Source organism: Struthio camelus, chromosome W (genome assembly GCF_040807025.1).
Source record: "Struthio camelus isolate bStrCam1 chromosome W, bStrCam1.hap1, whole genome shotgun sequence".
Classification (NCBI taxonomy): Eukaryota; Metazoa; Chordata; class Aves; order Struthioniformes; family Struthionidae; genus Struthio; species Struthio camelus.
In genome coordinates, this window is record NC_090981.1 from 56461435 (window position 1) to 56489169 (window position 27735).

The 27735-nt window shown below is 41.3% G+C and overlaps 1 protein-coding gene across 2 annotated transcripts in view; it reads left to right on the forward strand.

The window, feature by feature from the left end:
- Nucleotides 1–27735, forward strand: part of LOC138064250 (A disintegrin and metalloproteinase with thrombospondin motifs 12-like) — a 164770-nt gene that overhangs the window by 79018 nt on the left and 58017 nt on the right. For both annotated transcript variants that reach the window (XM_068925954.1, XM_068925955.1), the window contains exons 4-8: nucleotides 18311–18507; nucleotides 20632–20715; nucleotides 22424–22548; nucleotides 24723–24872; nucleotides 27420–27563. In XM_068925954.1, the coding sequence (XP_068782055.1) occupies nucleotides 18311–18507; nucleotides 20632–20715; nucleotides 22424–22548; nucleotides 24723–24872; nucleotides 27420–27563 (700 nt within the window). The remainder of the gene's footprint in view (nucleotides 1–18310; nucleotides 18508–20631; nucleotides 20716–22423; nucleotides 22549–24722; nucleotides 24873–27419; nucleotides 27564–27735) is intronic.

The following is a 27735-nucleotide window of genomic DNA, read 5'->3' on the forward strand; positions in this document are numbered from 1 at the left end:
TGACAACCCAAGTGATAGGAAACAGGGCTCAAAAGGAAAAGTCACTTTCAAAACTCTGGCTAAAACCAAAAACATCCTTTGCGAGTGTGGTGGTACTCAAGAAGGGTTCAGAATGGCAGCAGTCACCCGCGTGACCGTTATATTGTAATAGGGTCGTTTGTGCGGGGTGTCAGGACCCTGTCAGCCACCTGCCCTGGCCCCCTCAGTTTCATACCCGTTTTTCCCCAGCTCGGTCCTTCTTACAGTTCACAAAGGCCTTTAAGTGCTTCCCATTAGCAGAACTGAGTTTCTGGGTGACGGGCTGTCCCCGCTCTGTTGTTGGGAGCGTTCGTTTGTGTCTGTGCATGGGTGCCTCTGCTCCTGGGGGCTTCATCAGGCAAAATGAAAAGTTTGCGTGCTGCACCGGAGCAGGAAAGCCTCCATGGTCTTTTTTGGAAAGGTTATGAAATTGAAAACTTTTGATATCGGTACCTGCTTTTAAGATGAGAAAATATTAAAAGCAGCATGTGCCAGAGATTTGCAAAACGTTGCATTAGCAGCTCCTTATTAGGCCTAGGCTTAGAGGAGAGTCCTCACCTGGGACAGCTGGTCTCATGCTGTTGGCATAGCAGGGTTGGGGCTGAGGTTTTGAAGGCTCTATTACTCTAGTAGCATTATCTGAAATACAAGTTCTTGTGCCTCAGCCAAGAGCAAGGAGGCCTCTCGAAAGTGCTGGCTTGTGTTTTTTCCTCTGAGCACGCTGGTGGGACTGCTAAATGTTACGTAGAGTTTTCTCAGAAGTGCAGCCTCACTGAGAACTGGAATGAGAAAAAACAACAGCTGGTCCAGAAGGAGGCCAAATTACCTCATTTGTATAAAACCCGGAGACAGGGAAGTTACAGCATATGCAGCATTTCTAAAAGGTATCCTATCAAGCTTTGAAATAATAACTGTTCATTTCAAGATTAATTTCAGATGTTCTTTCTCTTGTTCTCCTTTGGAATTTGAACTTAAACCAAACTAATTAAAAGGGATAGTCTAATTACCACTTCAAAGATCTATTCCGTGAGTAGCCATTTCTCTTTCAAAAGAAAGACATCATACATCAATGTAGTTGTGGTAGTTTACATTTCTCAGAGCATCTTGGAAACATTTAAAACTGAGGGGTGTTTTTTTGTTGTTTTTTTAACCATTCAAGTTTCTGGAATTATTTATGTACTGTTGGGGCTATTTTGAATGCGTAGCACATTGCTGTGCCAGAAATGTTCACTTACTGACGGATGGCAAATTCATGAGAACTGGGTTTATGTGTCTGTGGCAGGTCTGCAGCATGAGGGTCTTTAAACAGGTCCGTGAAGACTGAGAGATGGGAAAAATGAGGTGCAGAAATTAACTGACTTGATAACTGTCACCGAAGGCTGTCCGCTCCTCTGTTCTGCCTCCAAATCTCACATCCTACAATGGTGCCAAAAAGATTCAAAAGGCTATATTATTTTAGGGAAGAATCTGTCTATTTGGGATATTTCTAGAATGGCCAGTGAGCAAAGGAATAGGATCTACTCATTCTCTCCTGCTTTGACCCTTGCTTCCCCATAATAGCTCACTGCTCATCCTGCTCCTCACTGTCCCTTCATGATCGAAATCAGTCATCGTGGCTTTGAGTGATGTCTGGAAAAAAACACTGTTTACCCATAATTTGTGAAACTGGAGAAAGGAAGGAAAAAGTGATTGAAAATTAAATCCCCCGAAAGTAACATTAGAAGACAAACAGCAGGATTTGTGCGGTCCGTTACAATGGCTAATTAGTTCTATTATAAAGTTAATAAAGTTACCTATTGTTCTGTTAGTCCAGATAAGTGCTTTCTGACTGTGATTCTCTATTGGCATCTTCAGGCTGATCTGTCATTTCTACATTTTTATAGAGTAAAACTGAACTGTAGTAAGGGAAATGGTACCACTGTGTTAGAGATGCTTCTAAATTTTCTCGAAGGGTTGGTTTTTGCTAGAGAAACAACTTCATTACTGCCATATTTCTAGGCGATCTGAGCCTGTCAGAGAGGAGAATGGGAAAGGAAGAGCAGTGGCAGAGAAGAAGTGAAGCCATCCGTGTCAGCTGAGACGTTATTTGCTGGGAGGGTGTTAGGATACACTTCATTTTGGAAGCGCAAGTCGGCTTTATTTACTCTCTAATCATGCCATGTGATCTGTTACTGTAGGTTTTATACCCCCTGGGAGGAGGAGAGGAACTGAGGCAGTAGTTCCTGCTGGGGCTGCAGGACTTAAAGTAGTTTTTAGCTCCCTGCTTGATGCCAGAAGACAGAGGCAGAGCTGAGTTTCCCTGATGTGGAAGTGGCTGCCTGGGGATGCATAAGCTACGGTGAATGAATGGCTTTGGGGGCCCTGCTGAGCTGTAGTCTCTGAGCGTAGTCTAGTTTTCCCTTGACTCTCAAGCAGGATTGGCAGCATGATTTGAATTTTGTGGTGTCTCAACCAGTCTGCTACAAGCAATTCACATCTATAGCATGTTGCAGTAATTTCTGTTCTGTTCAGTGTAAACCTACCTGTAGCTGAATTAGAAGAAAAAAAAAAAAAAAGTTTGTAGAATGGGAGCACTGAAGAGTTCCCAGTAACGGAGATAACACGTAAAACAGCTAATGTAAATACTGGATTGGAGTTTCACCTCTGTTTTGCTAACAGCCAAGGGCCCTAGTCAGTCCCTCGCCCAAAGACTGGAACATTGCTAGCTGTGGAGACCTGCTGTTTGCTAACAGGGTTGTGGAGCATTTGGAAAGGACTGCTATGCTGCCTTGCTTTTTAAGATCTGAAAGTCTTTTCCAGTCCTGTTAGCGCATGCTGTCTCTTAACTGTGAGAAATTGTTTCTGGGAGGGGGGTGGGGGGAGAAAAGGAATGCATTTACCTGCATGGGCTAAATGCAATGTCAAAATGTAGCGCTCAAACCTTACAACAAAGCCTGGCAATTGAGGTACGGAAGGCTTACAGACCTTCTATTGAATTCATTGGGTGATTGAAAAAGTTGTCTTTAAAAGTTAGCAGTGATAATCCAAACACTTGATGTTGGGTTTTAGAGTATTTTTGAATTTTTTCTTTTTCCTCCCTGGGTGTTTTGCTAACATTTTGAATGGTGCATTGTCTTTGTGAGTACTGCTTGCAGTAATTCTACTGCTGATTTAAAATTTGGGGATATTTTCTGGGAATTTTTGAAAAAATGTGATTCTCTCTTCTTCTTTAGCAGGGAGTTAAGCTAAGATGTAGAAAAAAGGGAAATGTAGTACAGAATATTTTGTTAGTATTCTCCTGTTCTGTCATACTAAAAATCAGGATTTCAAGGCAGCTAAGGCTCAGTTTAAAAACTATTAGTTATAAAACCAGGAAATCCTTGTTGTCAGTGCTCAGTGGAACGATCTCATGTGTATTTTAGCAGATACTTCATTAATTTATATAAATAAATGCATTCTCATACATTTTTACTTAGTTACTTGGAACACAGGGGTCAAATTATTTCCTGAATCAGTCAGTTCTCCAATACTGAGCCAAACATCTGTCTAGAGCCGATTTTTGTTTGTTGTTGTTTTAAAATTCTGACCTGTTTCATCCTTGGACAGGAATTCGGTTCCTGTCTAATGTTTTATAAAGTGACTGTCATGTTACAGCTGGAGAAGTCTCTGAAATCCAGTCTTGAAAAGATATTTTTAGCCTAACGCTTGGATGACTTTCACATCTGGAAAAGTTAAGGTAGGTGGATCTGTCCTGTTGCAGTCCAGCAAAGGCTTACGTGGTGGCACTGGCAGAGCACAGAGGTGCCGGTTGGGTTGATTTCAGTTAAGTTCCCTAATTCCCATGCATGTGAGGTATCTAGTAACCTCTCCGTTGAACATCTTGAAGAAGAAAAGTTGAAGCGTGGCCCGGTTAAAGCAAGACATTTTGAAAGCTGAAATAAACTGTTATTTCTTAGAAATGTAAACAAACTTGAGTACCTGAACGATAAAATTACGCTAGAAATGTTACGCAGTGCCAAAATGTGTTGCTAAAACCTTACATTTCAAATATATAGGAGAGCCACAAAGGCAAGCTTTTTTTTTTTTTTTTTTTTTTTTTTTTAAGAGATGCCAGTGGGATTCCAAATACTTGGTAGTGTGTTTTATGGTATCTCTCTTTATCCGTCAGGTAAGCGCTGAGCTGGCTTTTACTCTTGTACTGCAGCTCTGCAGATAATTGTGCCAACTGCTGTTGTTACACAGTGAGACCACAGTTGTGCTAATAAATGAAGTATGTCTGCGTTCTTTGGCTTTGCAGCCAAGTGGCACAGAACAGTCTGTGTCCATGTGTTAAATTCGCTCCTAAAGCCTCCAAAACAGAGTGGCCACATCCCGACTACAGAGAAGGATTCCTGGCCTGTGTCCCCTCCTGTACCATGCTTGGGAACTGTTTGAGAGCGTGCTTGTCGGCCCCAGCTGAAGCCGTGGCAGGGACTGTCCCTGTTAATAGGGTGGGCAAACAACTTCCAGCGCCTGGGCGCGTTCCCTGCCCTGCTTAATTTGCTGGAGGTAGGCAGAGCTGTACAGTTTACAGCCTGATAGGGCAAGCTCTCATTTTATCCTTTTTTCGGTGAGAAGGAGTAGGCTTAAGAGTATGGAGTGCTGTTTTGTGCCATGAAGCTGCAGGAGCGGCTTTATATATCCTTGATACAGAAAGAGCAGGTCATCCGGAGAGGAACCAAGTCAGTGGTACATGTTCTGTGCCCTGGCAGGAGCATCTCACCTGGGGCAGTGAGGCTGCTGAGATCTGCTGACAGAGATGGCTTAGAAGGGTAAAGATACCATTCACAGAAAGCCAAAGGTGTTGGTGTTTCCTAGCTGAGGTTCAGGTGGGAATAGGGCCACTCTGTCGGAGTGGCGGAGTTCTTCGCTATTCCAAAATATAAAAGGTCGGAGTGAATAAGGACTGTCTCTCCGTGATTGAAATGCAGAAGCAAGCTTTCTGCAGTGATTTTTGCTTGCAGCTACTGAGGTTTGACCAGGGGGTTGTTTTTATTTAAAAAAAAAAAAAAAAGTTCGGCTCATTGGTCAAACTGGAAACCAAGAGGGATTTGAGTATAAGGGGGAAATGACAGGTATGTTGGGAGGCACTCTGAAACATGATATTTTGTGGCGAAAAACACAAGCACAATTGGAAAATTGTTTCAGGTTTAAAAGTGTTTTGTTCAGGCTCAAATGAACCATTTTCAATTCTTAGGCTTAAATGAAACATAGTTTTTATGTTCTATATGAACATAAAACGTATTTTATGTTCTTTATGAACTGTATTCAGTCTGAAGATGGTTACATAATTTAAGAAAAATCAAAAAGTCTCATTTTGAAAATGTTGAAGTGAAACATTTGGTTTTTATGGTGCGTCTTTGAATCAGTTTTATGGAATCACCACTAATTTGTGAATAGTTTTCATTGACCTGGATCTTTATTGTTGGTGACAAAAGTAGCAAACTGAAAAATGTCATGCAATTCTGGATGTTATCCATAAGCAAGAGTAGCATTTTCTTTGTCATTTGGCTCTACAACAGGAAAGACAACCAATTAAACATTGTAGTAATATCAGAAATGAACACTGTAATAATATTTTGACAAAAACTCTCCATGCTAATACATAGCAAATCAAGAGTGCTAGCCGTTACTAACTGCTAATAGTGTTTTTGAGCCTTTTTTTAGTTGCAGGATCAATTGGTTTGGGTAAGAAAATGTTGACTGTTTTGTACATATCAAATAAATGATATCCATATAAAAAGTAGGCTAAGCTTCGAGTGATCATGTTCTTATGTTATTGGCTTGCTCACGTGTAGAAATGTTAGGTTTTTTGGACTGTTTTGTAGCTACCTCATGGATCATCAGTGGTTTAAAAAAAAAAAATACTGTAGAAGACTTCAGAAATGCTTGAACTGAAGGGGATCAACATGAGTAGTTAAGACCATAGTGGACGTCACTGCTGAGTTTAACCTCTTGCCACGTTGTTTGCGTTCTGCTAACACACAAATGCCGTCAGTGTTTGTTCTCTTTTGTCTGAGTGAATGAAGCAAGTACTGGAATTATAAAGAGAAGTCAAAAGTAATGTCTTTTAAGGTGCTCTTGAAAATAATCGGCATGTATACAAAGCAATGGGATAAGCAGTCATAAAACGGATGTCCAGTGCTCTGGTAATATTACCCAAGTGCAAAGAACTGTGCAAAATTACTCTTCCTAGTAATTACAGCGGAGAAGGGAAGACTTGACTTCAACTTCCAGAAGTCAAGGGAAATAATGAAAAGGGAAGAACAAATTTGCTCAGTCTTTTAAACAGATAAGGTGATGGAGAAGCTAGTGAGAGTCAGTTAATACAGAATACTATTTAAATTTCTGTTTCTTTACAGAGCCTGTATAGACTGGGAGGCCTCCTCATGACAGCAAAATTTATACTGAGAAATGAAACTGCTTAGTTAACTATGAGAGGCTTCCTCAAAGCAATGACTCAGTAGCTGTTAGTTTTCCTATAGAGACTCAATATATAGAGATGCATTCATACAGAGTACCCACTGGGATGTCCCCCATGCATTTGGGACAGTTGAGGGAGATAGAGCTCATGTACTCATTGGTGACCTAAGCAGTTTTGATGCAACTTAGAGAACATGTTTGGGTCACTAAATATTCCTGGAGTCTGTTCTGTCCTCAGCCTGTCCATGTATATGGAAGTGTATCCTGTTCCATTATGTGCACTGAAGTGATTCATTGCATGGTTCCCCGAAGACCTGGTAGATACCGGCTCAAGCTTTTAACCCAGAGTCATAACCTTGAGTCTTGTGTTTTGTAATGTTCATGTCACAAATAAAACTGACAAAATTTACCACCTATAAAGCAATGCAAATGCTGGCTCACAGCTGAAAAAAATCTCTGCATGATTTAACTTTCTAGCTAAGTAGCTTATTAATTTGCAAGGTCAAAGAAGGTCTGAAAGGCACAACTGTCTGTTTTCTGGTTTTTGAATGCTTTGAAGATGTGGAGCTTCCTGGGAGATTAGCTGAGGAGCACTTTGTGAGCTGTCTTTGACCCAGAGCAAAGCAGGATGGAGGGAGTCAAGAGGGCACGTGCCAACAGCTGAGAGCAAGAGTAGGCCATAAAAATGGTGTGAGAGGTTAGGGACTCATCAGGTCTCTCACGGGAGCTGCAGCTGAGTCACACTCAGTGAAGGGTGCGGTTCGGGTCTTCAGGAGGGGAAGCTGGGGAAGAGGAATGCAGAGATTTGGCCAAGCAGGCAGGCAAAGGTGGGTGATGTGAAATAGCTTTAGTTCGACAGCCAGGCTTTTCACGAACAGTTGCAAACCAAACTGCTGAGATTCATTAGTTGCTATCTTGGAGGTTTCTTTATGAGGCTGAAAGTATGAGCTGGAGCAAGGTCGCAGCCCACAGGGAGGCTGCGTCCTCTTTTGGGACCACCCGGCAGGCTGGGTAACTGCAGCAGCAGTGGCGCTTCCCTGCTGCCGTGCTGCCGGTCTGTGCTTGCCTCTCACTTCCCATCCCTCTGCCAGAGGAGGCAGGAGCAGCTGATCCCAGCTGCTTCTGTACCGTTTCTAAGTGCAGAGGGAAGCAAGTGGCTATTTTTGCTATATTTACTGAAGGGAAATGATAATGAGTCAGATAGGAGTTCCTGTGTGAAGTGTGGGTTGAATCTTGGCATCCTAGAGGAGCAAAAAAGGGAGGCTTTCAAATCCCCCCATGTTTGTTCCGATTCTCCTGTACAGGGGAATATAAATAAGCAAAAACGTCAGTGCTGGGCATGTTGGTTTTATGGCAATTTTGTGCCATAAAACCAGGATTTTGTGCAGGATTTTGTGAAGAATCTGTGTGTGCAGGGAGGGTGTTTTGGTGTGGAGGAAGTCCTTACTCAGTGGTTGCAAGTTTGAAGAAAACAGTGTGGGAACGCTGGATGTATGGAGAAGCAGGCAGTCCTCCAAGGCAGGCAGGGAAAGCTGAAGCTGTTTGCAGAGAGTTGAGCAAGAGTAGAAGTGGGAGGGAGGTCTCCTGGTTTCCCTCCAGGGGAATCCCAAACCCTCCTGTTCTGCTCTGCAGCTGTGTCCCTTGTCAGACCCCAGCAAGCTTGCACCTTGGCTAGAGCACGGACCAGTACAGAGGGAAGCACGTGCTTAAGCCCTCAGGGCAGCGATATGCTACTATGACACCTCTCTTCTCTCTCGGCTCATGTTTTGGCTGGGGAGCAGAGCAAAATGCTTGTTGGGAGTTTGATAGATATCTGTCTCATGCAGAATTCAGTGTCTGAGGAAGAGGAGTCGCATAATGCTTCTGAAATAAAATGTTTACAGAGGGAAATGCACCAGTTTACTTAAAATCCCTGAATCAGCTGTGATTATGTTCAGTGACTCTTTTAAAGAGAGGATTGCAAATGTGCATCAGAGTTTTAGATTTAGTTAATGTTGTTAATTTAATTATATATAATGTAAGCGTATGTGCATAAGCTGACGAATGGCTTTTCTCCAAGAGGAGCAACTCTCCTCTATCCCTGTGGCACAGCATCCAGCCCCCCTCTAAGTACACAAGCTCATCGCAGCCCAGGAAGCAGAGTCCCCTCTGAAATGCCTCTTGCACCCCTGTAGCAAATGCCTGGGTTGCTACTCGGGTATCTTCAGAGAGCTAATGAGCACAATAGAGACCTATGCTCCCAATTTCTGGATACAGCTAGTTCATTACTGTCCTCCCGTTTATGCCTCTAAGATATTCCGCAAAATATGCATCCTTCCAGAGTTTCAACCTTTTCTTCCACCACTGAATGCTGCAACGTCTACACATACTTAGCTGCGGCGTACCAGCCTAAGGAACGCTGCAAGAATAAGATTCTTCTTGTAGCCTTTTAGTGTTAGTCTTATTCCTGACTTAAGCAAGCATAATGATGCCTAATCAACCACATATAAGCAGTTTGTTTTTATTCATTATAACGCAACTGAAACGTAAGGAACGTTAGTAGAAATTTTTGGGGTCTGATTCAAGAACTTGTGGATGCTGTTCGGTTAACTTCCATTGGAAAGCAGATCAGCCCTGACAACGTGGAGCCATCTACATGAAGATGTCGCTTTTAGTTTTTGCCTTCATTTCATGCAAGTGAATTTTCCTACAGATGCATAAAAAGAAGCAAAATATTAATAAAGGCCATATGATTAAATTCTCATTTGTATCCTATTAGCTCCCAATCTAAATTTTTCTTTCAATGATTCTTTAATTATATAGTTACAGACATTAAGGCATTGACATAATTTATTGGGAGTTTTTAATTTACAAGATTGCTTTGCATTGAAATATACTTTTCTAGAAGATACTTGTCTTCTCCCATCAAGTGAAAACTGAGTTGTACTGCACATTAAATTATTTCCAAATGCTGATTTACTAAGTACTGGATTGAATTCATGAAAAAGTCGCCTTGTTTTTCTAATCCATCACATTAATATTATCAGCAAAACAAGAGGGGCCAGCCACTAAAGTTACTAAGTGAGTGAACATGGAAAGTTCAAGCCACATTGAATAACGTGGTCATAAAGCCGCATCTTATGCAGCTATAGTTTTTTGTTGTCCCTGAAGTGTTTTGCTCTTATGTGCAGCCTTGACCAAAGTGTGGTCGCTAAATGTGAAGGGAATAATTAATCCACCGCTTCTAGATACTTCACCATCTTGTAAATGTTAATATCTAGGGGAAGTCAGACACAAAACAGGCAGTTTAGGAGTTCACTAAAATAAACATTAAACGCTAACGTTATGGATCACAGAATCACAGAATCGTTTAGGTTGGAAGGGACCTCTGGAGATCATCTAGTCCAACCTCCCTGCTCAAGCAGGGTCACCTAGAGCATATTGCCCAGGATCACATCCAGACGGCTTTTGAATATCTCCAGCGAAGGAGACTCCACTACCTCTCTGGGCAACCTGTTCCAATGCTCTGTCACCCTCACAGTGAAGAAGTTTTTCCTCAGGTTCAGATGGAACTTCCTGTGCTTCAGTTTCTGCCCATTGCCTCTTGTCCTGTTGCTGGGCACCACGGAGAAGAGGCTGGCCTCATCCTCTTGACACTCCCCCTTCAGATACTTGTACACGTTGATGAGATCGCCTCTCAATCTTCTCTTCTCCAGGCTGAACAGGCCCAGCTCTTGCAGTCTTTCTTCCTAGGAGAGATGCTCCAGCCCTCTAATCATCTTGGTAGCCCTCCGCTGGACTCTCTCCAGGAGTGCCATGTCTCTCTTGTACTGGGGAGCCCAGAACTGGACACAGTACTCCAGGTGAGGCCTCACCAGGGCTGAATAGAGGGGCAGGATCACCTCCCTCGACCTGCTGGCAACACTCTGCCTAATGCACCCTAGGATCCCATTGGCCTTCTTGGCCACAAAGGCACACTGCTGGCTCATGTTTAACTTGTTGTCCACCAGGACTCCCAGGTCCTTCTCGGCAGAGCTACTTTCCAACAGGTCAGTCCCCAGCCTGTCCTGGTGCATGGGATTATTCCTGCCTAGGTGCAGGACCTTGCACTTGCCTTTGTTGAACTTCAGGAGGTTCCTCTCCGCCCACCTCTCCAGCCTGTCCAGGTCCTTCTGAATGGCAGCACAGCCTTCTGGTGTGTTAGCCTCTCCCCCCAGTTTAGTATCATCAGCAAACTTGCTGAGGGTGCACTCTGTCCCTTCCTCCAGGTCATTGATGAATATATTGAACAAGACTGGGCCCAGGACTGACCCCTGGGGGACACCACTAGCCACAGGCCTCCAACTCGACTCTGCGCCATTCACCACAACCCTCTGAGCTCGGCCATCCAGCCAGTTCTCAAGCCACCTCACCGTCCACTCATCTAGCCCACACTTCCTGAGCTTACCTAGGAGGATGTGATGGGAGACAGTGTCAAAAGCCTTGCTGAAGTCCAGAAAGACAACATCCACTGCTCTGCCCTCATCTACCCAGCCAGTCATTCCGTCATAGAAGGCTATCAGATTGGTCAAGCATGATTTCCCTTTGGTGAATCCATGCTGACTACTCCTGATCACCTTCTTGTCCTCCAGATGCTTAGTGGAGAAACTCTAATCTTACGGAGACTTAAGTATGTGCATAAATACGACCAGTTCCATCAGGATTAGTGAAGTTCTGTTGAACTGAAAGATGGCAATCTGATGTTTCATGCTGTTTTTATTCACAGATTATTTCTAGCTATACTTATCACATAATTATTACAGTAATACTCTACTGCAGCTTGGAGGGAGTTTCAAAGTCTTTGGGTTTTATAGCTGCTGCATATGTCCTGTTAATTAGCAACTACTTTTTACTAGTTAGAAGTTTGTTTTTTTTTTTAAAGCATTACTTTTCCTGATAGGAAAAGGTAAGATTATTTTACCCTGCAGCTTCTATTCTTTTTCATTTTTAACTATCCTGGCTGTCTTGTATTCATGTGGGCAGTATATATATAAATATATATAAATATATATATATATATATATATATATATAGTGTGGTACTATGGCAAGAAAAAATGCTAGAGTTAAGAAGGAGGGAGAAAGCTTTTTCCATCAAGAAAATTTGAATTTGGAATTGTTTTGCCTTGAGTTCACCACCGAGGGGGGGAAAAAAAAAAGTAGAAGATTCAGACAGAAGGAAAATCTTAGTTGTAAAACATACGCAGGCAGCTCTAGATATAGATGTTTCCCACTACGTTGTTCTCTGTACACCTCCTGATGCCAGTGGCTCAGGACATTTATAGTTCTGTCCTTCCAGCCTATGTCGTAATGAGCAGCAGATGCTTGTCAGCAGCATCTGATTCAGTGCATCAGTCATCAAAGATCCAATTTTAGCTTCATTCTACATAGAGTGACTCCACTGCTTGATACTTCATATTTTTGACAGCAGGAATGTTGATGTTAAACAAAGCTTGCAGAGATGCAAGTTTTCTTTCTCTGTGTTTATTTCTGTTGAGTCTTCATGGGGTTTTGTTGAGTCTTCATGGAGTGGTCTTTGTTGGTCTTGGGGCTTGTCAACATGGGGAAATATGTGATTAAATAGCTGTAATAGTTCCCTGTGTGAACACTGTTGTTTGATGTTCAGAAAGCATTTGTGTGATTTAGCTTAGTCCGTTCAGAAATGTTCAAAAGGAGCTGATTTGGATACCTGTTCTGTTTTTAAATTTACATTCTTTCTTCCTTGTTTTACAACAGCTTTTCTGTGTACTGTATGAGTCCTTACTCTTATACTATTAGCATTCAAACTTGCCTTTATTCTGCCTTATTTTTTTCAGCAGAGAGCTAGAAAAGGCGAAAGAGTTCACTTATTTTACTTGCTTTTCTGAGTTTGTAGATTAGTAGGAAGTTCTTACAGTAACTCAGATGTTAGAGCAGTGATACGGTGCAGCTCAAGACAACATACGTTGCTAGCTACCAGTCTGCTGCATTTTAGAACAGAGCAAGCTAGGAATTTGTTGACCAAATATACCAGCTCACCAGTATTGCAGATGGTCATAGGAAAGGGTAGGTTTTTATAAATATTGCTGCCTTCCTGCCTAGAAGGCAGGAGACAGACCTCTGATGTTGGAGCTGCACGGAGTCTTGGACAGTTCAACCCAAATCCCATGCTGTGCCTGCTGGCTCAGCGTGGGCAAGAGTCTGTGCAGGCTGCTGGCTGCATAGACCAGCAGCAATCTGAATTGTTGTTGGCCATGGGACGAGGAGAGGCAGCCGTGGCCATAGAGGCTCTCCTTACTAGCCCTGTCAGGAACGAGATGCGTGGTCTTCCCAGCCCTGGCTGTTGGAGCACTGAGGGGGACCTGGTGTCATCTGTCTGCCACCAGCTCCTGCAGCCCTGTGCTTTCAGGGTACGTGGCTCCTGGCCTTAGTGGCATTTTGGTACAGGGCTTACCAGACTGGAAGGGCTGGGCAGAAGCCTGTGCTGACGTAGGCACCTCTTCTCCCTGTAGAGATGGGGAAGGTTACTGTTTATGGGTTAAAACCACAAAAAAACAGTGTGCCATTTGGGGAGCTACCTCAGTTAGCCACTGAAAAATGCTGACCAGGTGTATGTCTCACCCTCTACCGTCTCACCCTGTACCTCTTTCAAAGATACAGGCACCTTGCCTTGGATCACCCCTGTCAGAAATGGAGATGCAGACCCTAGAGCCAAACGTGCTGTCTTTCACAAAACATGAGTGAAGGAGGAGAACAACAGCTGCCTTCTTTGTCCAGAAGCGTGGTGGCTAGAGCACTTTCCTTGGACGTTCCCAAGACCTTTATTAGATCTAACTCAAAGGTTATTGGATAATGTTCACTTTTCATAAAACTGTGCTGATTTCTTTTGTCATAATTTTTATTAGCTGAGTCACTCCTCAGCCTTTCCTTTATTTAGTCTACAGCTGGACTGTCTTCTGTATTCCTTTTAGCGCTAGGTTAATCTCTGTTATTAGTGATGATTTCATGTTTATTCCTGTCCCATTATACAGTGACTGGGTTGCAATGCTTACTGACTCTTTGAATAACTCGCTACTTCTCCAAAACTATGATCTGCATGTTTATGGATTTTTAGGAAAAAATCCAAGGAGTGAGGGTTATGAGAATAACCATGATGCAAAAGCTCCTGAACAGTGTGGGATTTATTATTCTAGTATCCCTAGCATTTTTCATAACTCGCATCTGGAGAGCTAGCATTTTGACTGTGAATAATATGGAGTGGTAAAAATGAAAGAGCTCTTGCACAAGGAGAAAGGAGATGGGGATAGAAAGCGAAGATATAAATCCATGCTATTGTATTATGTCTGACAGTCTTCAGACATAGGCTTCACTCTCTCCTCCTGGGAATTTACAGACATTTTTACCTTGCCTCTTTAAAGTGCCCTCTGTTTCTTCAAAGGTATTGAAAGTGGCTCTGTGAAGTTATCACCTTGAGGTCTCCTTGCCTTGCACTGTATGCTGCTTGCATTATTCTATGAGCAATACCTGCAGGAAATAGAGGTGAAAAAGAGCTTTGAAAGGGAGATTCTATAGAGTGCCTTTAAGTGAGGTTAGACATACCTGTTCTTTAAGGGGCTTTGGAGGGGGAAAAAAAAAAATACTCCAATTGTACAAAAAACCTCCAATCAAGCAAAATTCTGAGCAGATGTAGTGTTCAAATGGAAGAATTTAAGTGTTTTTTATAGTGAGGCTATCAATGTTGCTGTTTAAAGATTAGAAAGCTCTTTCTTTAGAGGAGCTAATAAAATAATGATATAATTCTGTTGTCATCTAATGACAAATTAAGTTGATTTACTAAAAGAGAGGATGTAACTTTCCTACATAAAAGCTATGCATCATTAACCTGTGCTGTAGAAGTTGTTATGCTACTATTTTTCACACACAGTTTTGGCTTACAGATAACAAAAATCCTTCTTTGTAACCAAGAGTTAAGGGTACTGTATGTTGAGTTAGAGAGATGGCATTTTTATGAATAGTGTCAGGGACATTCTTTATTTTTCAGTAAAAAAAAAAAAAAAAATTTGGACTTTGGGTTATTAAGAAAACAAAACTGTTGGCTGAAATTTTTCAACCAATTCTAACTGGAAGTTGATGAAATCTTTTCATCTACTCCAACTTCTGCTGGATACTCAGTGATATGGCTGGATATCACATATGACCTGTGTAACACTGTATGTGACCTATTTGCCTGGATCAGATTTTTTAATAAAAAGCCTGATATCTGCAAAATTTTTTTTGACAATAGATGGAATACTTCTGCTTGAATTTCATGCAGTTTATTAGCTGAGTCCCTTACCAACCTACTTTTTACTTGGTCTTGGACTATCCTGTGTATCCTTTCAGCACCACCTTTGTTTCTGTTGCTACTGATTCCAAAACTATACCTATAGTTTATCTCTTTTTCAGACATTCACAGAAACCCTCAGGGTTCAGGTATTTTCTCTCTTCTTCTTGTGGAATATTCTCTGGTCAGCATTTATCATGGAAGGATGTGGGGAAGAAGTCTTTCTCTCTTGGCTAGTCCTGGACTTCAGGTCCAGGCTTCAGGTCAGGGTTTCCGTTCCTGGAGAACAGAGAGCCTGTAACTTATCAGCTAAGCAGAAATCATTTGCAACGCTTCACTAATTTAAGGTTAAAAGAAAGTGAGTTTATTTTGCTTCAGAATGAAAAGCTTAATAAAGCACCTATCATTTGTGGAGGAGTAACAGCAGAAATAGAACCACACTTTATAATGGCTGCAATTCAGTCCTTAGGTGAGTCCCTTGTTGTGGGTAGTGCCTGCACTGGAAGGGATCATCACTGAGGAGAGAGTTTTGTCTGAGGCACCCTCTTGTTCCCTGGCGTTCATTTTCACAACTCAGGTCTAGAGCTTCTGAGGTTTTGCAGCAATTCATAGCCTCATACTTAACTGGGATGTTACTTCTCCACGCTTTTCCCTGAGGGTTGTTCACTGCTGCAGTCTGACTGGCTTTAAATATTTTTATCTCCCTTGGGTGGGTACAGAGCTATCACCTGTCCCAACAATAAGCAAAACTCCTTGTTAGATGCAAATACAAGCTCGACAGCCGATGTGATGTTTCCTTTGGCTGGAAACAAATCACTTAGCTAGCAGCCTGACCGAAATCTTCTGTTCAGGTAGCTGTATAGAAGGTTTTTCTTTGGTTTTTTCAAGGTGTTTTATACTTAGATACTGAAAACTGCACTTCATTTAAAAAAAAAAAAAAAAGGTTGAAAGCCACACGAACATACAAAACGGAGCAATGAATGCAGCAATGAATGCCTGATAGAGGCAACTATTAAGATAACTGGAGAAGCTTGGGGGTGACAGCAGGAGTGTTGCTGCAGCCTGGCTTTGTGGGGTTGCCTTGGGAGTTATAGCAGTGGTAGACCATTCTTCTACCCTTGAAAAAACAAAAATGAAAAAAAAAAGAATTTTTTTTCTTATACAGCAAAATATGTCCTATATGTAAAAGGAGCTAGTTTTCCATGCAGCTCATTCTTCAGGATTAAGATACAAAGATGCAAGCCTCTCGTTGTGTTCCTTGGCTTGGTGGGAAGGGAACTTTCTTCATCGACTAACTTCTTTACTAGTTGACGTATCTACAGATACAGTCTGTGTTAGTGCATCGGTTGACAATGACAAATGATTTGGGTTGGTAATCACAAGGGAAATCAATATAGTTATGCTTTTATTGTTACAGTGTATAGATAGTAAAAATAGAAGCTTACGGGTTTATTTGAATGTTTATGTTATTCAGACTTCTCTTACATTCAGTCAATTTTTATACTGTTTGCCTTCTCAAGAAGGTCAAAAATCTTACTGTTTTTGTCCAAGTAGAACATTAATCATCTTTTAAAATGCAAACACCGGTTTACACAAAAAAAGGAAATTTACTTACAGCTATTATTTATTAATTTATTATATTCTGGATCCACAATATGGAACACTGACATCCTGCATAGTATATTAATTCAGCTTGGTACAGTATACTTTGAAAGGCTATCTAAGGAGGTAGAGATTTCCGTTTACTAGAATGAACCAGGTTGGGGTAACTGTATGTTTGTGTGCTTCTCAGTGCTAGGTGCCTGGTGCTATCTGAAGTCTTTAAATGGTGCTGCAGGGCAATGCTAACTGGTAATAATGTGTGTTAACTAATGGAGCGGTTGTGTAATGCACACTTGTGTATTGCAGCTCAGTTCTAAATGGGAGTGATGTAGCTGCTGCAGTTTTGATTATTAAAATGGCATATTCCAATTTTATGATGTATTATCAGTACCAGCATTTATTTTTCTAGGCAACTTTCAGAATGACCTCAGAAAGCCCATTTCTAAAGACCTGTGCATCCCCTGCTGGATGTGTACTATAAGCCAAGATACCAAGCACCTTTTATGCTAACAGATGTGTTGTACACATCATTAATAGTCAAATGGTGCCACATGTTGTAGATGCTTAATCCCTCGTGATACCTTCTGGCTGAACGTAGTTAGGTCTTCTAAAGTGCAAACAGTGCATTCATGACACAAGTGTAACATCATCTGCTGGTGTGAACCCAGGAGTTTGAAATCTAGCTGCCAAGTCATCCATCCATCAAGGGAAGAGTGGTCTGGGTAACGGTCCCTCAGCGCTCACTGGTGCTGGAAGATGGAGGTGATGCTGGATAACTGTACCCTGCTGCTCTGTAGTGTTGGGAGGTGCAGGTGATGCTGAACAGGCTGTGAGCACTTTGAGGCAGGAGCCAACCTCCCAGCCAACAGATGTGCAGTCTACAGTAAAGACATCCTATTCAGCAAAGGAGATGCCAAAGGACTTCTGCAATATCTGTCAAAATAGCAAGCATTCCCGTTCCTTCCTAAGACTCGGGGAATCCCGGTACCCACATAAGTATTTCTCTGGCTTCCTGGCTGGAAAAATGCAACTAGTTGCTGTTGAACAGCATCTCTCACCTCCTTTTCAGGCCTAGGTGTATTTACATTCCCAGTATTTTCCTATTAACACAGCCAGCAGGCACTCAAAGCTAGAGTGAAGGGAGAGTAATTAGCCCCACTGAGCGTAGTACACGGTTGCTAGCAATTTTAGGGAGCAAAGAGCACTTTCTGAAAGGATTTAGATGCATAGATCCCAAAACTACAGTGGAAGCAGGAAGTTTCTCACCTGTCAGTCAGACAACATGACACACATGGCTGAGGAACCTGTAGCCGTATGCCTCCTTGGTATTTAGATGACATCTGCTGGTGAAGCGTTGTTGCTCTTCGGGGATTCTGTGGTGATATTTTCCATGCACAGAACAAATGGCATGTACTTAGCTTAATTTACTGTACCATTGAGAATAAGAGTGGCATGTGGAAAAAGTGTATCCCTTATCTGAAACTATGAACTAGTTTCGTTAGAAAGTTCTGAACCAAAGCAGAGCAGAAATTCCTTGAAAAAGGCATCCTCAATTTGTTATCGTTGTTTGTTTTTGTTGTTGTTTTTGTTTAGCTTAGTTCTGTGTCTAGCATCTTAATCTCTGGTCTTTTGAGTGAGGGTAGCTCTTGGATACATATTTTAGAGCCCTGTTTAGTCCATCCTTGGAGATGCTCAGCACTTTACTGGGGAGAGCCCTCCGCCTGCTGATAGCACTTTGTAGTTGGTCCTGCTTTGAGCAGATCAGGTAGGTGTCAGCCAGAAGTCCCTTCCAGCTCGTGGTCCAGCGAACTCAACTGTCCCATGATTTTGCAATGCTGCCATTCTATCTACAATTAGTACAGCCATAAACTTAGAACATAAATCAGGCTTGAAAATGTTTTGAAATCTATGTTGCTTGTTACCTTTCCAGATACCTTCAGCTTTTTCCAAAACCAAGAGCGTCAGAGGGAGAGATGGGAACGAAATCACATGGCTGTCAGAAAGGTTTCTCGGCGCTCTGTCAGCAAGGAACGATGGGTGGAGACGCTTGTAGTTGCAGACAGTAAGATGGTTGAATATCATGGAAGTGACCATGTGGAATCGTATATCCTCACCATAATGAATATGGTATATACAGTGTTTTCTTTTTTTTTTGTTAGATGAGTGAAGCTAACTTTAATTTATGTTACTAATCACCCTGAAACATCTGTGACATTGGTTCTGTGACGCTGGTTCACTGAAAGAAATAGAATATCTTTCATATATTTTCATTAAAACTATCTTTTAAGCCTCTTTATTTTTCTTTTTATTTTGCATGAATATGATTTTCCTCTGTGGATTTTAAGTGTGAGAGTAGCTTTTACAATTCTTAGTCATGAGGACTGTATTACATAGCTATAAATTCCAGCGCTAATTTTCATTCCACTGAAATTACTGTTTTTGAATCTCCTGCCTCCCTTGCAGCCTGCTCTCGTTGATGATTTAGGTTTAGCAGTTGTAATAGTAGAGAAGTGCTATGATTTTAAGCATAGGAATTCTTTTGCCTGTCTGCAAATGAGAGGCACCCCAGAGCCCCCTGGAAATTGTAGTAATTTTGAGTTCTGTTCTAGCATTATGAAGGTAGTTCAGTTTAGAGAGATATGCTTTTATTACAGTTCAGCCAGGACAATTAGTATGTAGTTTGGTACCTAACAAAAATGATTTGATTACTTGTATAACTGATACTCAGGTTTTTTCAAATGATTATTTTCTTTCTGTCACTTCCATTGCAGACTTGAAAAATTACTTTTTTTCCCAGACAAGCAGTACAGTATCCTGCCTCTAATAAAGTCCACATTAAAAGAAAAAAGTTTAATTTTTAATGTGTCCTTGTGTGGCAAGTCCCAAAATATATTGACCCAAGAAAAATAATAGCGTTTCATGGTGCTGTCTACAGCTCATGTTTTATGTTATTATTTATATCATAGTAGGCATTAGCCTTGCAGAGTCTGCTGAGGATATCTTCTCCTATGTCCTTCTCATCTTACTCATATGTTATATCTATGAAATAAATGACAATGTAAATTCTAGCCATGATATTTGATCTGTCCCTCGTGTTTATACAATATATGCCTGGCTATGTGCTGAGTCATCTGGCTAGCTAGTGAGGCAATGAGCCTTAGCAAACAAACACCAGGCTGATTTGACTGCGTAAGGTTTTGTCCATGCCGGGACAGTACGTGGAATAAAACCTTATCATTCTCAGAGTCAGGAACAGGTATTACCATTTTCTCTGCAATCTGTACCCGAGATGTTAAGGTTACCCACAGTGATTCAATTTCCAGTCTAATACCATGAAAAAACCCATATCTAAGTGAAAAAGGCTCATATCTAAGTCAGACCGTGGGACTCAAAAGCAGAATTTCCACTTTGTCTCGGTAATGCTTCCTTTAATGGTCTTCTCCAAAACACAAACACAGTCTATTTTATCTGTTCGTATTTCTTGTGATGTGTGAGCTATTTCATACAGCGAGATTCTGGCTATCTCCTTTTCTGGTTTCCCTTTTTCCTGCCTAGTTTGACATCGCTACAATATTACTGTATTTCATTTGAGATAAGCTTTTGTTGAGTTCAATTCTTGTCTTAATGTTTTGCTCTTTTTTTGTGTGGATTCATTATCTTTCCTTTTCCTCTTTGCATCCTCTTCTGTGCTGTGAGAACACGACTGTATCCATCATTTAACTGATAACCTTTTGCCTAATACTGACTTCCTTTTGCTTTGCTGTGGCAGAAGCTGCTGCTTATCAAGTCAAAACATGAAGATTTGATATGCTGCTCTTTTGCACCCTGAGTGGACCTCTCCGTTAGTGTTGAGTGATGGTAGATGTTGCTTTCTTTTCTGCTGATATTAGTCAAGAACTCTGAAGTGACAGTCAGGAATGCAGACCCAAAGGTATTGAGTTCTTCTACCAGAGAAGTGGACGTAAAATAATCTTGGATGTGGAAGTCTCTGCTTTTGCTCCTTAAATTAGCAACTTCTGCCAAATCCTGTATCTTCACTCATTTGGCAGAGCTGCCTATTGCAATAGCTTGTAACATTTGTTGCATTTCAGTAAACGTTCAGTGAAGTGTGTTGAGGATAAAACCAAACAAAGAAAACCCCGACACTCAAAGGTGGACAGTGAGCTTCAAGTAAATCTCATATTTTCTCTCTGAAGTTCTGTTCTACTCTAGAGGATTCAGTTAATCTCATACCTCCTGGCTCTGGCACAGGTCACAGGGCTGTTCCATGATCCAAGCATTGGCAATGCAATTCACATTGTGCTGGTCCGGCTCATCCTCTTTGAGGAGGAAGAGGTAAGGTTTTTGTTTTCCTCAAAATGTCAGTGAAGAAACTTGGGATTTCAGTGCATTGAGGTATAATTAGGGTGAGGAGGGTTTATTTGCTTGAAATAATTTGTTCATTTGACTCTTCTATTAATCTGTTGACTTTAGCATGTCTGTTTTTAGGATAAATGCTACCTTGGATAGCATAACATTTAGCTCATGACTTTAGATATTTCTACATAAAATCCCCAAGGAAAATGCAATTAAAATACGATGATTAGGAATGGGGAAATGGAATCTCCCCAGTGTCAAAAGAACATGGGCTGATGAGGAAGACTAGATGAGAAACAGAAGTTAATGTGTCGTCACTCACAGTTTAATCACCCAGCACTACCTGAATTGTGTTTATAAAGTATAATGCTAGGGTGTGCACAGGTCTCTGAAGAAGTAAATCTATTATTGTGCAGCTGCAGCACGCGTTTTCCTCTGCAGATCTTTTTCAGAACTCCGAAACAAGGACTAAGTGGACGCTAATTGCTCTAAACTAACCACGTATTAGTGATTTGCTATGTCTTTCACTCTCAAATATTGTGCTTCATGCTTAAATACGTACAGATTGTTGTCGTTTTACTAGTAATTTTAAAAATACTGTGCCTTACGTAGCCTCCTTTAACTGCAGAAGCACAAAAAGGGGATTGTTCTCAGTGGCTCATGGTTTAAGATCACAAGCCAAATGGACCCAAAGCTATTGAAGGCAGTGAACCAAGCTATGGAGGCAAGCTATGCCTTGTGGAATAATTATTAGAACAGAGCCTAATTTACAGACTTAGCCCTCTATGTAAGGATATGCAGGCAAAAAAATGTAGTTTGTTTTCTAACAGGACAATTAGGATCTTAAGTTCACGGCGTCCTTTAATAAAATGTAGTTGCTAAGTTTCTGTAGCAGTCTTGAAAATGAACAATGGATTCCTGAGGAGCTGAGCGTGGCAGTGTTGGAAGCAACAGTGGTGGCGTCTTTAAAAATCTGGTTTTAAGATGCTTCTGAAAATGAATATCTGGTATCTATGTTATTTAGATGCTTTGTTAAAATTTTACTTTACTTAAATAAACCGAGGGAAGATGTAATGGATGTCAGAGCCAGAAGTAAGAAAATATGCTTTTGGATGAATTTATTTTGCATACTTTGTATTGCAGAAGACATTTCTGTAACTTGAATGTATACTATATAATCGTAAGATGGGGAAGAAACATCTGTGACTGCATTGTTTCTTTTTGCATTTGAGAAATAATGTGGAAGAAGTACACCCTTAAACGTGTAAATTGTTCCCTCTGAGATTTTGTTCAGCACTGAGTGACAAACGTGAACATGAAGTCAAACGCTAATTCATTTTTACCTTCTTTACACCAAGAGGAAAACTTGCTTTAAAGAGAAAATATTTTTGTTGGACATTTTCAGTTCAGTTTTGGGTTTTATGAAGCTCGCTTACCAAAAAAATACGAATTTCTGCCTTTTTTTTTTCTTTAGCAACACCAGTTACAAAGATAACAAATTTTTAATTTATTATTAAAGATATTAGATAAATAGATGTCATTGCTCCTAGTGATGGCTCTAGCTTCAGGCAGAACTGTAATCAATTGCATTTCAGTGACTTTACCCAGCTTCACAGCTAACGTCACTGACATGTTATTGCAATGCAGCGTGGTATTTACAATAATATTTTCCTTCATTTCCCATTAGCGAGGCTTGAAGATAGTTCACCATGCTGATAAGACGTTAGCCAGCTTCTGCAAATGGCAAAAGAGCGTCAACCCCAAGAGTGATGTCAACCCTGCACACCATGACGTGGCCGTCCTCCTAACCAGGTGTGATAGCAGTTCGGCAGATGAGTAGCTGACTCTTGTTCAATTGCGTTCCTTTTGCTGATGTTTTTTGTTTATAGGCTCATATCATCTTTTAGTTCATCCTGCACTGAACCCTGTAAAGAGACCTACCTGATGAAGACGTGCTGTTTCTGAAATGCAGTGTTAATACAAAAATAACCTACTGTTAGTGTGCATGGCACTCAAAACAGGCAGAGTACATGAGCTACAATATAAAAGCAAGTAGTTAAGGTTAGATCTGCTATACCTTCTAAAAAGGCTGGTTTTCATTTGGTTTCAGAGTACATGTCATGCTTTATGTATGGATGTGGGTGTTTTATTGGCGATGTGTCTTAGTCAGGAAGTTGAGATCTGTATGTCCCCAGGGAGTAGCAATTTGAGGACCTCAGCTCATTTTTCCCATTTGATCCTGTCTCATTTAGTGTTTAGTCACTTCTTTCTTCATCATAGAGGTAATATACCAAAGCAATCTAGCATGTACGTGACTAGTTCCATAATGACAAACCCTGCAATAATATTGAGGTGCACTTCAAAGTGGAAGTATACTTTGTGAAGACACTGCAGTTTATTTTTAAGCTTTAAATTGTATGATTTTTAGATATGAATGGTACTTGAAGATATTGCATGATCTTATATTTAAACTGAGGCAAAATACTTTTTAATTAGCGTAAGGACCTGAGGCACAGAAAACTTAAAGGTGTTGGCTGAGGTTACACAAGGAGTTTATGGCAGAGCATGAAACAGAAGTTTTACGAGTTCATAAAAATTGATCCAGTCCAACTAGTAGAAAAGACTAGGTCTGTGGCCTTTAAACAAACACACACAAAAAAAGTCTTCAGCTAAAAAAGTCTACCAGGCCAAAAAAAAAAAAATCCAAAGTGGTACAGTAGAGAAGAGAGTCAGCAAGTATTAAAATGAGAATGAGAAAAAGAAATCTCAAAATGATGAGTGGTTTATCTCTCCAAATAAATAATTTCAAACGATTAATTTGAGCAAAGGTGAGGTGTGGTTGGCTAAGTGGTCCCGGATAGATTACATAGCCAGTCCATCATCCCCTGAGTGGCTGCACATGCATTGCACCTGGCAGTGCTCGTATGCAGGCTATAAATCCTTGCTTTGCTTAATAAATCAGCCATTTACCCTAAGAGAAAACTCTGTCACGGTAGGCTGTTCCCCAGCTGAAGCGCCTGGGATTAGGCTCTGCTCCCCTGGGCCTGCTCCAGCTGAACTGGGAGGAGGAAAACCGACCTAACCCTCACAGGGCCTCGTTTCCTCCTTGGTAGCTTATGGATGTTGGGGTTGATGTTAGGGTTTTTCCTGCTGGGGGGGGCGAAACGCGTACTGCTCCTTTCATTTCTCTGCAGCAGACGAGAAGGCATGCAGCTACATCTTTTTGGACTAGAGGGCCTAGTTTCTGCCTGAGCTCAGTCGCTTAATCCTGGCAACGAGGCAGCAGAATTCGCCGGTTTCCTCAGGGAGACGGCCGCTGCTGGAGGAAGGAAGCTGTTGGTGTAAACAGCTTACAGGGATTTTGGCGCTACAGTAGCCCGGGGCTGTGTCTGCAGCAGCACATCAGTTGCCTGTGGGTCCCATGCCCAAAGCGAGGCTTGCTCAGACTGAGAAAACGAAGGCAGAGTTTTCTTAAAAGCGTTTTCTGAAGACAGGCAACAGGAGGCTTGGGGAAATTCTGCTCGGAGAGTTAATGGCAAATGAAAGAGGCTGAGAAAGGATTGTTAGAGGTAAAACTAGCCTCCCGATTCCCATAAATCCTTGTGTACAATTAGAAGAAAGGAAATTCTTCATGTCATTCACCATCAGGCACGTACTAGCAAACTTCAAATGTGCTATAATCAAAAAGCTGTCAGAGGTGGAGGTTTTAAAGCGTTTTCTTGGGTGAGTTGAGAATAAACATTTATATTGAAGCACTATCACAACATAAATATTGTCCATTAAACGACAGCTGCGTAGTACTGTGATAGCAGTACCAGTGCATATTGTTACAGGTAAGTTTGTAAAAACGTTAAAGAAACCTATATTTCGCTTATAACGCGAAGCGTACCGATACCTTATGAGACAGAGACTAACCGTCCAGCTTAAGGGACGTTCTACAATTACTTTTAAGTTCTTTTAATGGCGAGTCTTTGTTGCACTCCTAGGAAGGACATTTGTGCTGGCATGAATCGTCCGTGTGAAACCTTAGGTTTGTCTCATCTGTCGGGCATGTGTCAACCTCACAGAAGCTGTAACATTAATGAAGATTCTGGCCTTCCGTTGGCGTTCACTATCGCTCATGAACTTGGACACAGGTATAGTTGAAAGTGAGGAGGAACTCAGCTGGGTTTAATTTGTTCATTGTATATTAATATTCAGTTTATTTTTTTCTAAGATTTATGCCATTAGTCAGTCTGCATGCCTGAGAAAAACAACAGCTTGTGAGTTTTATTTTAGCCTCTTAATGAAGAGAATTTTTACATCTCACTTATCCTTGGAGAGGTATTTTTTGTAATAATAACTATTGGCTGGTACATTAGACTGAGATTAGTTAGAAACCAATTGAATATTTGCTACTTTACAAATGCTGCCCAAATGAGCAGCTACTCTGTAATTCTCACCACAAAATTGCCTTTCTGCCAAACAGAAGCAAAGCAAGGGGTAAGTTGCTGTCTCTTTATTATTAAAATCAGAACTGTGTCTATTGTTTCTAAGCAGAGGAGTGAGAGAGACATTCTTCAGCCTTTGACGTTTGTTTATAATTACAGCTATTTAGTTTGCCCCTTTTCACCCCTTTACAGGGTTCTCCGTCCAGGCAGTACCTCAGGATGAAATAATCAAGCTACAAAAAGCCATCACTTAAGCATGCTTTCCATGCCTTAACTTTTCTCACCTATTCGTTTCTGACTCCGAGCACTAAAAGTTTGCAGAGGCATCAAGTCTTTTATCTCCTTTCTAACTAAGTCGCTTTGGGTTTTTCTTAATAACTGGACAGCTTCTATGTATTAATATTCCCACAGTGGATTCACTTTATGTCAAGTCAACTAAAGTTCCTATGCATTTAGTTTTAGACATGGCTAAACTTGTTTTGGAGGCTTGGATTTTTTTTTTTGCTGGAAGCTTGATTCCTCAGTATTTTGAAACTGATGGAGGTGTTTTGGTTGGCTAGTGGGCTTATTAAACTCACCTGAAACACTATGATTTCAAATCTATTTTGACACTGAACTGTTTTTCCCGAGTAGCATATTGTCTCATGGGTACTCCAGTTTGGGTGCCATGCCTGCGTTTTTCAGCTGGGCCATGCTGAAGCCGTGCCCTGCTTTTGGATCATTAGGATCCAAATACATACAATTATGTTTTCCAGAAACAAAGTCTTAGTGGTTTGAACTCACTAGAAGGTCTTTGTGTGATCCTCAATTAAGTCATGAGGTGAAACTCCAGATGTGAAAAGTACAGATGTCAACTTCTTTGTAGATCTGTTGCCTTTACAGTAGGTGGTGAGAAGCAGGTGCTTTTAGGATGCGGTTTTCCTGACTTAATTCACATGATCTAATTTAGGATGAGATGAGCTGGAGACATCTACGTTTAGTTGGGTGAATCCCGCTCAGGATTTGTTATGTTTCTGACTTCTACAAGCTGTTGAATAAGGAAATCTCTTCAATAAGTCACAGAAGTCAGAGAACACCGTGTTGGGAAGACCTGCTGTGGAGGACTATCTCCTTGTCTGTAAGGAGGAAGTTAAATAGTAAGGAGGAGTGGAGGCTGGCAGCTAATTCACTGCATTCAGCAGTGTGGAAAACAGTGTCTCTGTCTAAATCCAGCAAAAGAGATTAGAAAAGAAACAAGCATTGGAGGCATGATTGTAAGACAGTATAAGAGAGAGTGTAAGAAAGCCTGATCTTAGCTATAAGTAGTAGGAGTCTGAGATAACTATGCTAGTCAATACAATCGCTTTGTCCTTAGCCAAAGGAACAAAGAATAAAATTTAGCTGGGAATTTTAGGAACAGGTTTCGCTTTTGATTTTTGCCTCAGCATCTTATCTGACCTCTGCTAGTATCTCACTACCAGCGTCCCCTGTCTATACAACGATTTCATCAGATATCCCATGCTAAGCTGCTTTTAACCCAGCCGGGGGTAGGTTAGAGTGCTGGAGGAACTGAGGCTTAATAACTAATGGTGACCTTTCCCTTTGATTAGTTACCAAATTTACATTGCAGCAGGTTATTAAAAGATGTTGCCTTAGATATAAAGCATGACTATCTGGTGGTTAAAAATCTGATTGCCAGATTACAGCTACGTACGACCTGTAGAGCAGGCGAAGAAAGGGATCAGAGACCTAAAAGGCACTGAAGCTGAGATTCCTCCTCTATGAAGGGATGCAAAGAAGGGAAAGAAGAGCAGGTGGCGTGAGATGCCTATCTCCTAGATAGAACTAAGCACCTACTAGAACTAAGAGCACTTCCTGGCTCTTGGACTGAAGAGCTAGGAAGTGCTCTTAGTGCTAACAGCTTTGACATAACTTTGAGGTTTAAACTACCTCCTTAAATGCAGCTAAATCATGCAATAGTGTTCTGACTCCCTTAAAAAAAATACCGCAGAGATGGTCTCTGACAGTGTTCTTTGTCTTCTGCCTGATAACATTGCTTTGCATAACAAATCTGTTTGACAGCCTGTTGGAGTCTAGAATTTTTTATGGGTCTTGGATCAGGTCTTCTGTGCACTTTTTGGCAAAAATGTATCTACAGCTAACCACAAGAGGAAACAACCCTAGTATCTGTTTACACACGTTGTTGAACTCACAGATGAGTGTTGTGATATAACCAGCCAGTTGGAATTATTAACTCTTGTTTTCTATCTCCAGTTTTGGCATCCAGCACGATGGAAAAGAGAACGATTGTGAGCCTATTGGAAAGCGTCCGTATATTATGTCCCGGCAGTTGCAGTATGATCCCACTCCCCTCACCTGGTCTCAGTGCAGCAAGGAATACATCACACGTTTCCTGGAGTGAGTGATCAGTGTGTAGCACCTCCCTTGAATGAGTACAACTGTATATGAGACATCTAAGTGGAGTTTACTAGATTTGCTTTTTTTGTAGAGTACTTGAGTTAATTCCCACGCAGGGCATGCCCCAAGCTTATTGCTCTCTTAGTAACTGGGAAAAGCTCCATTATATCTT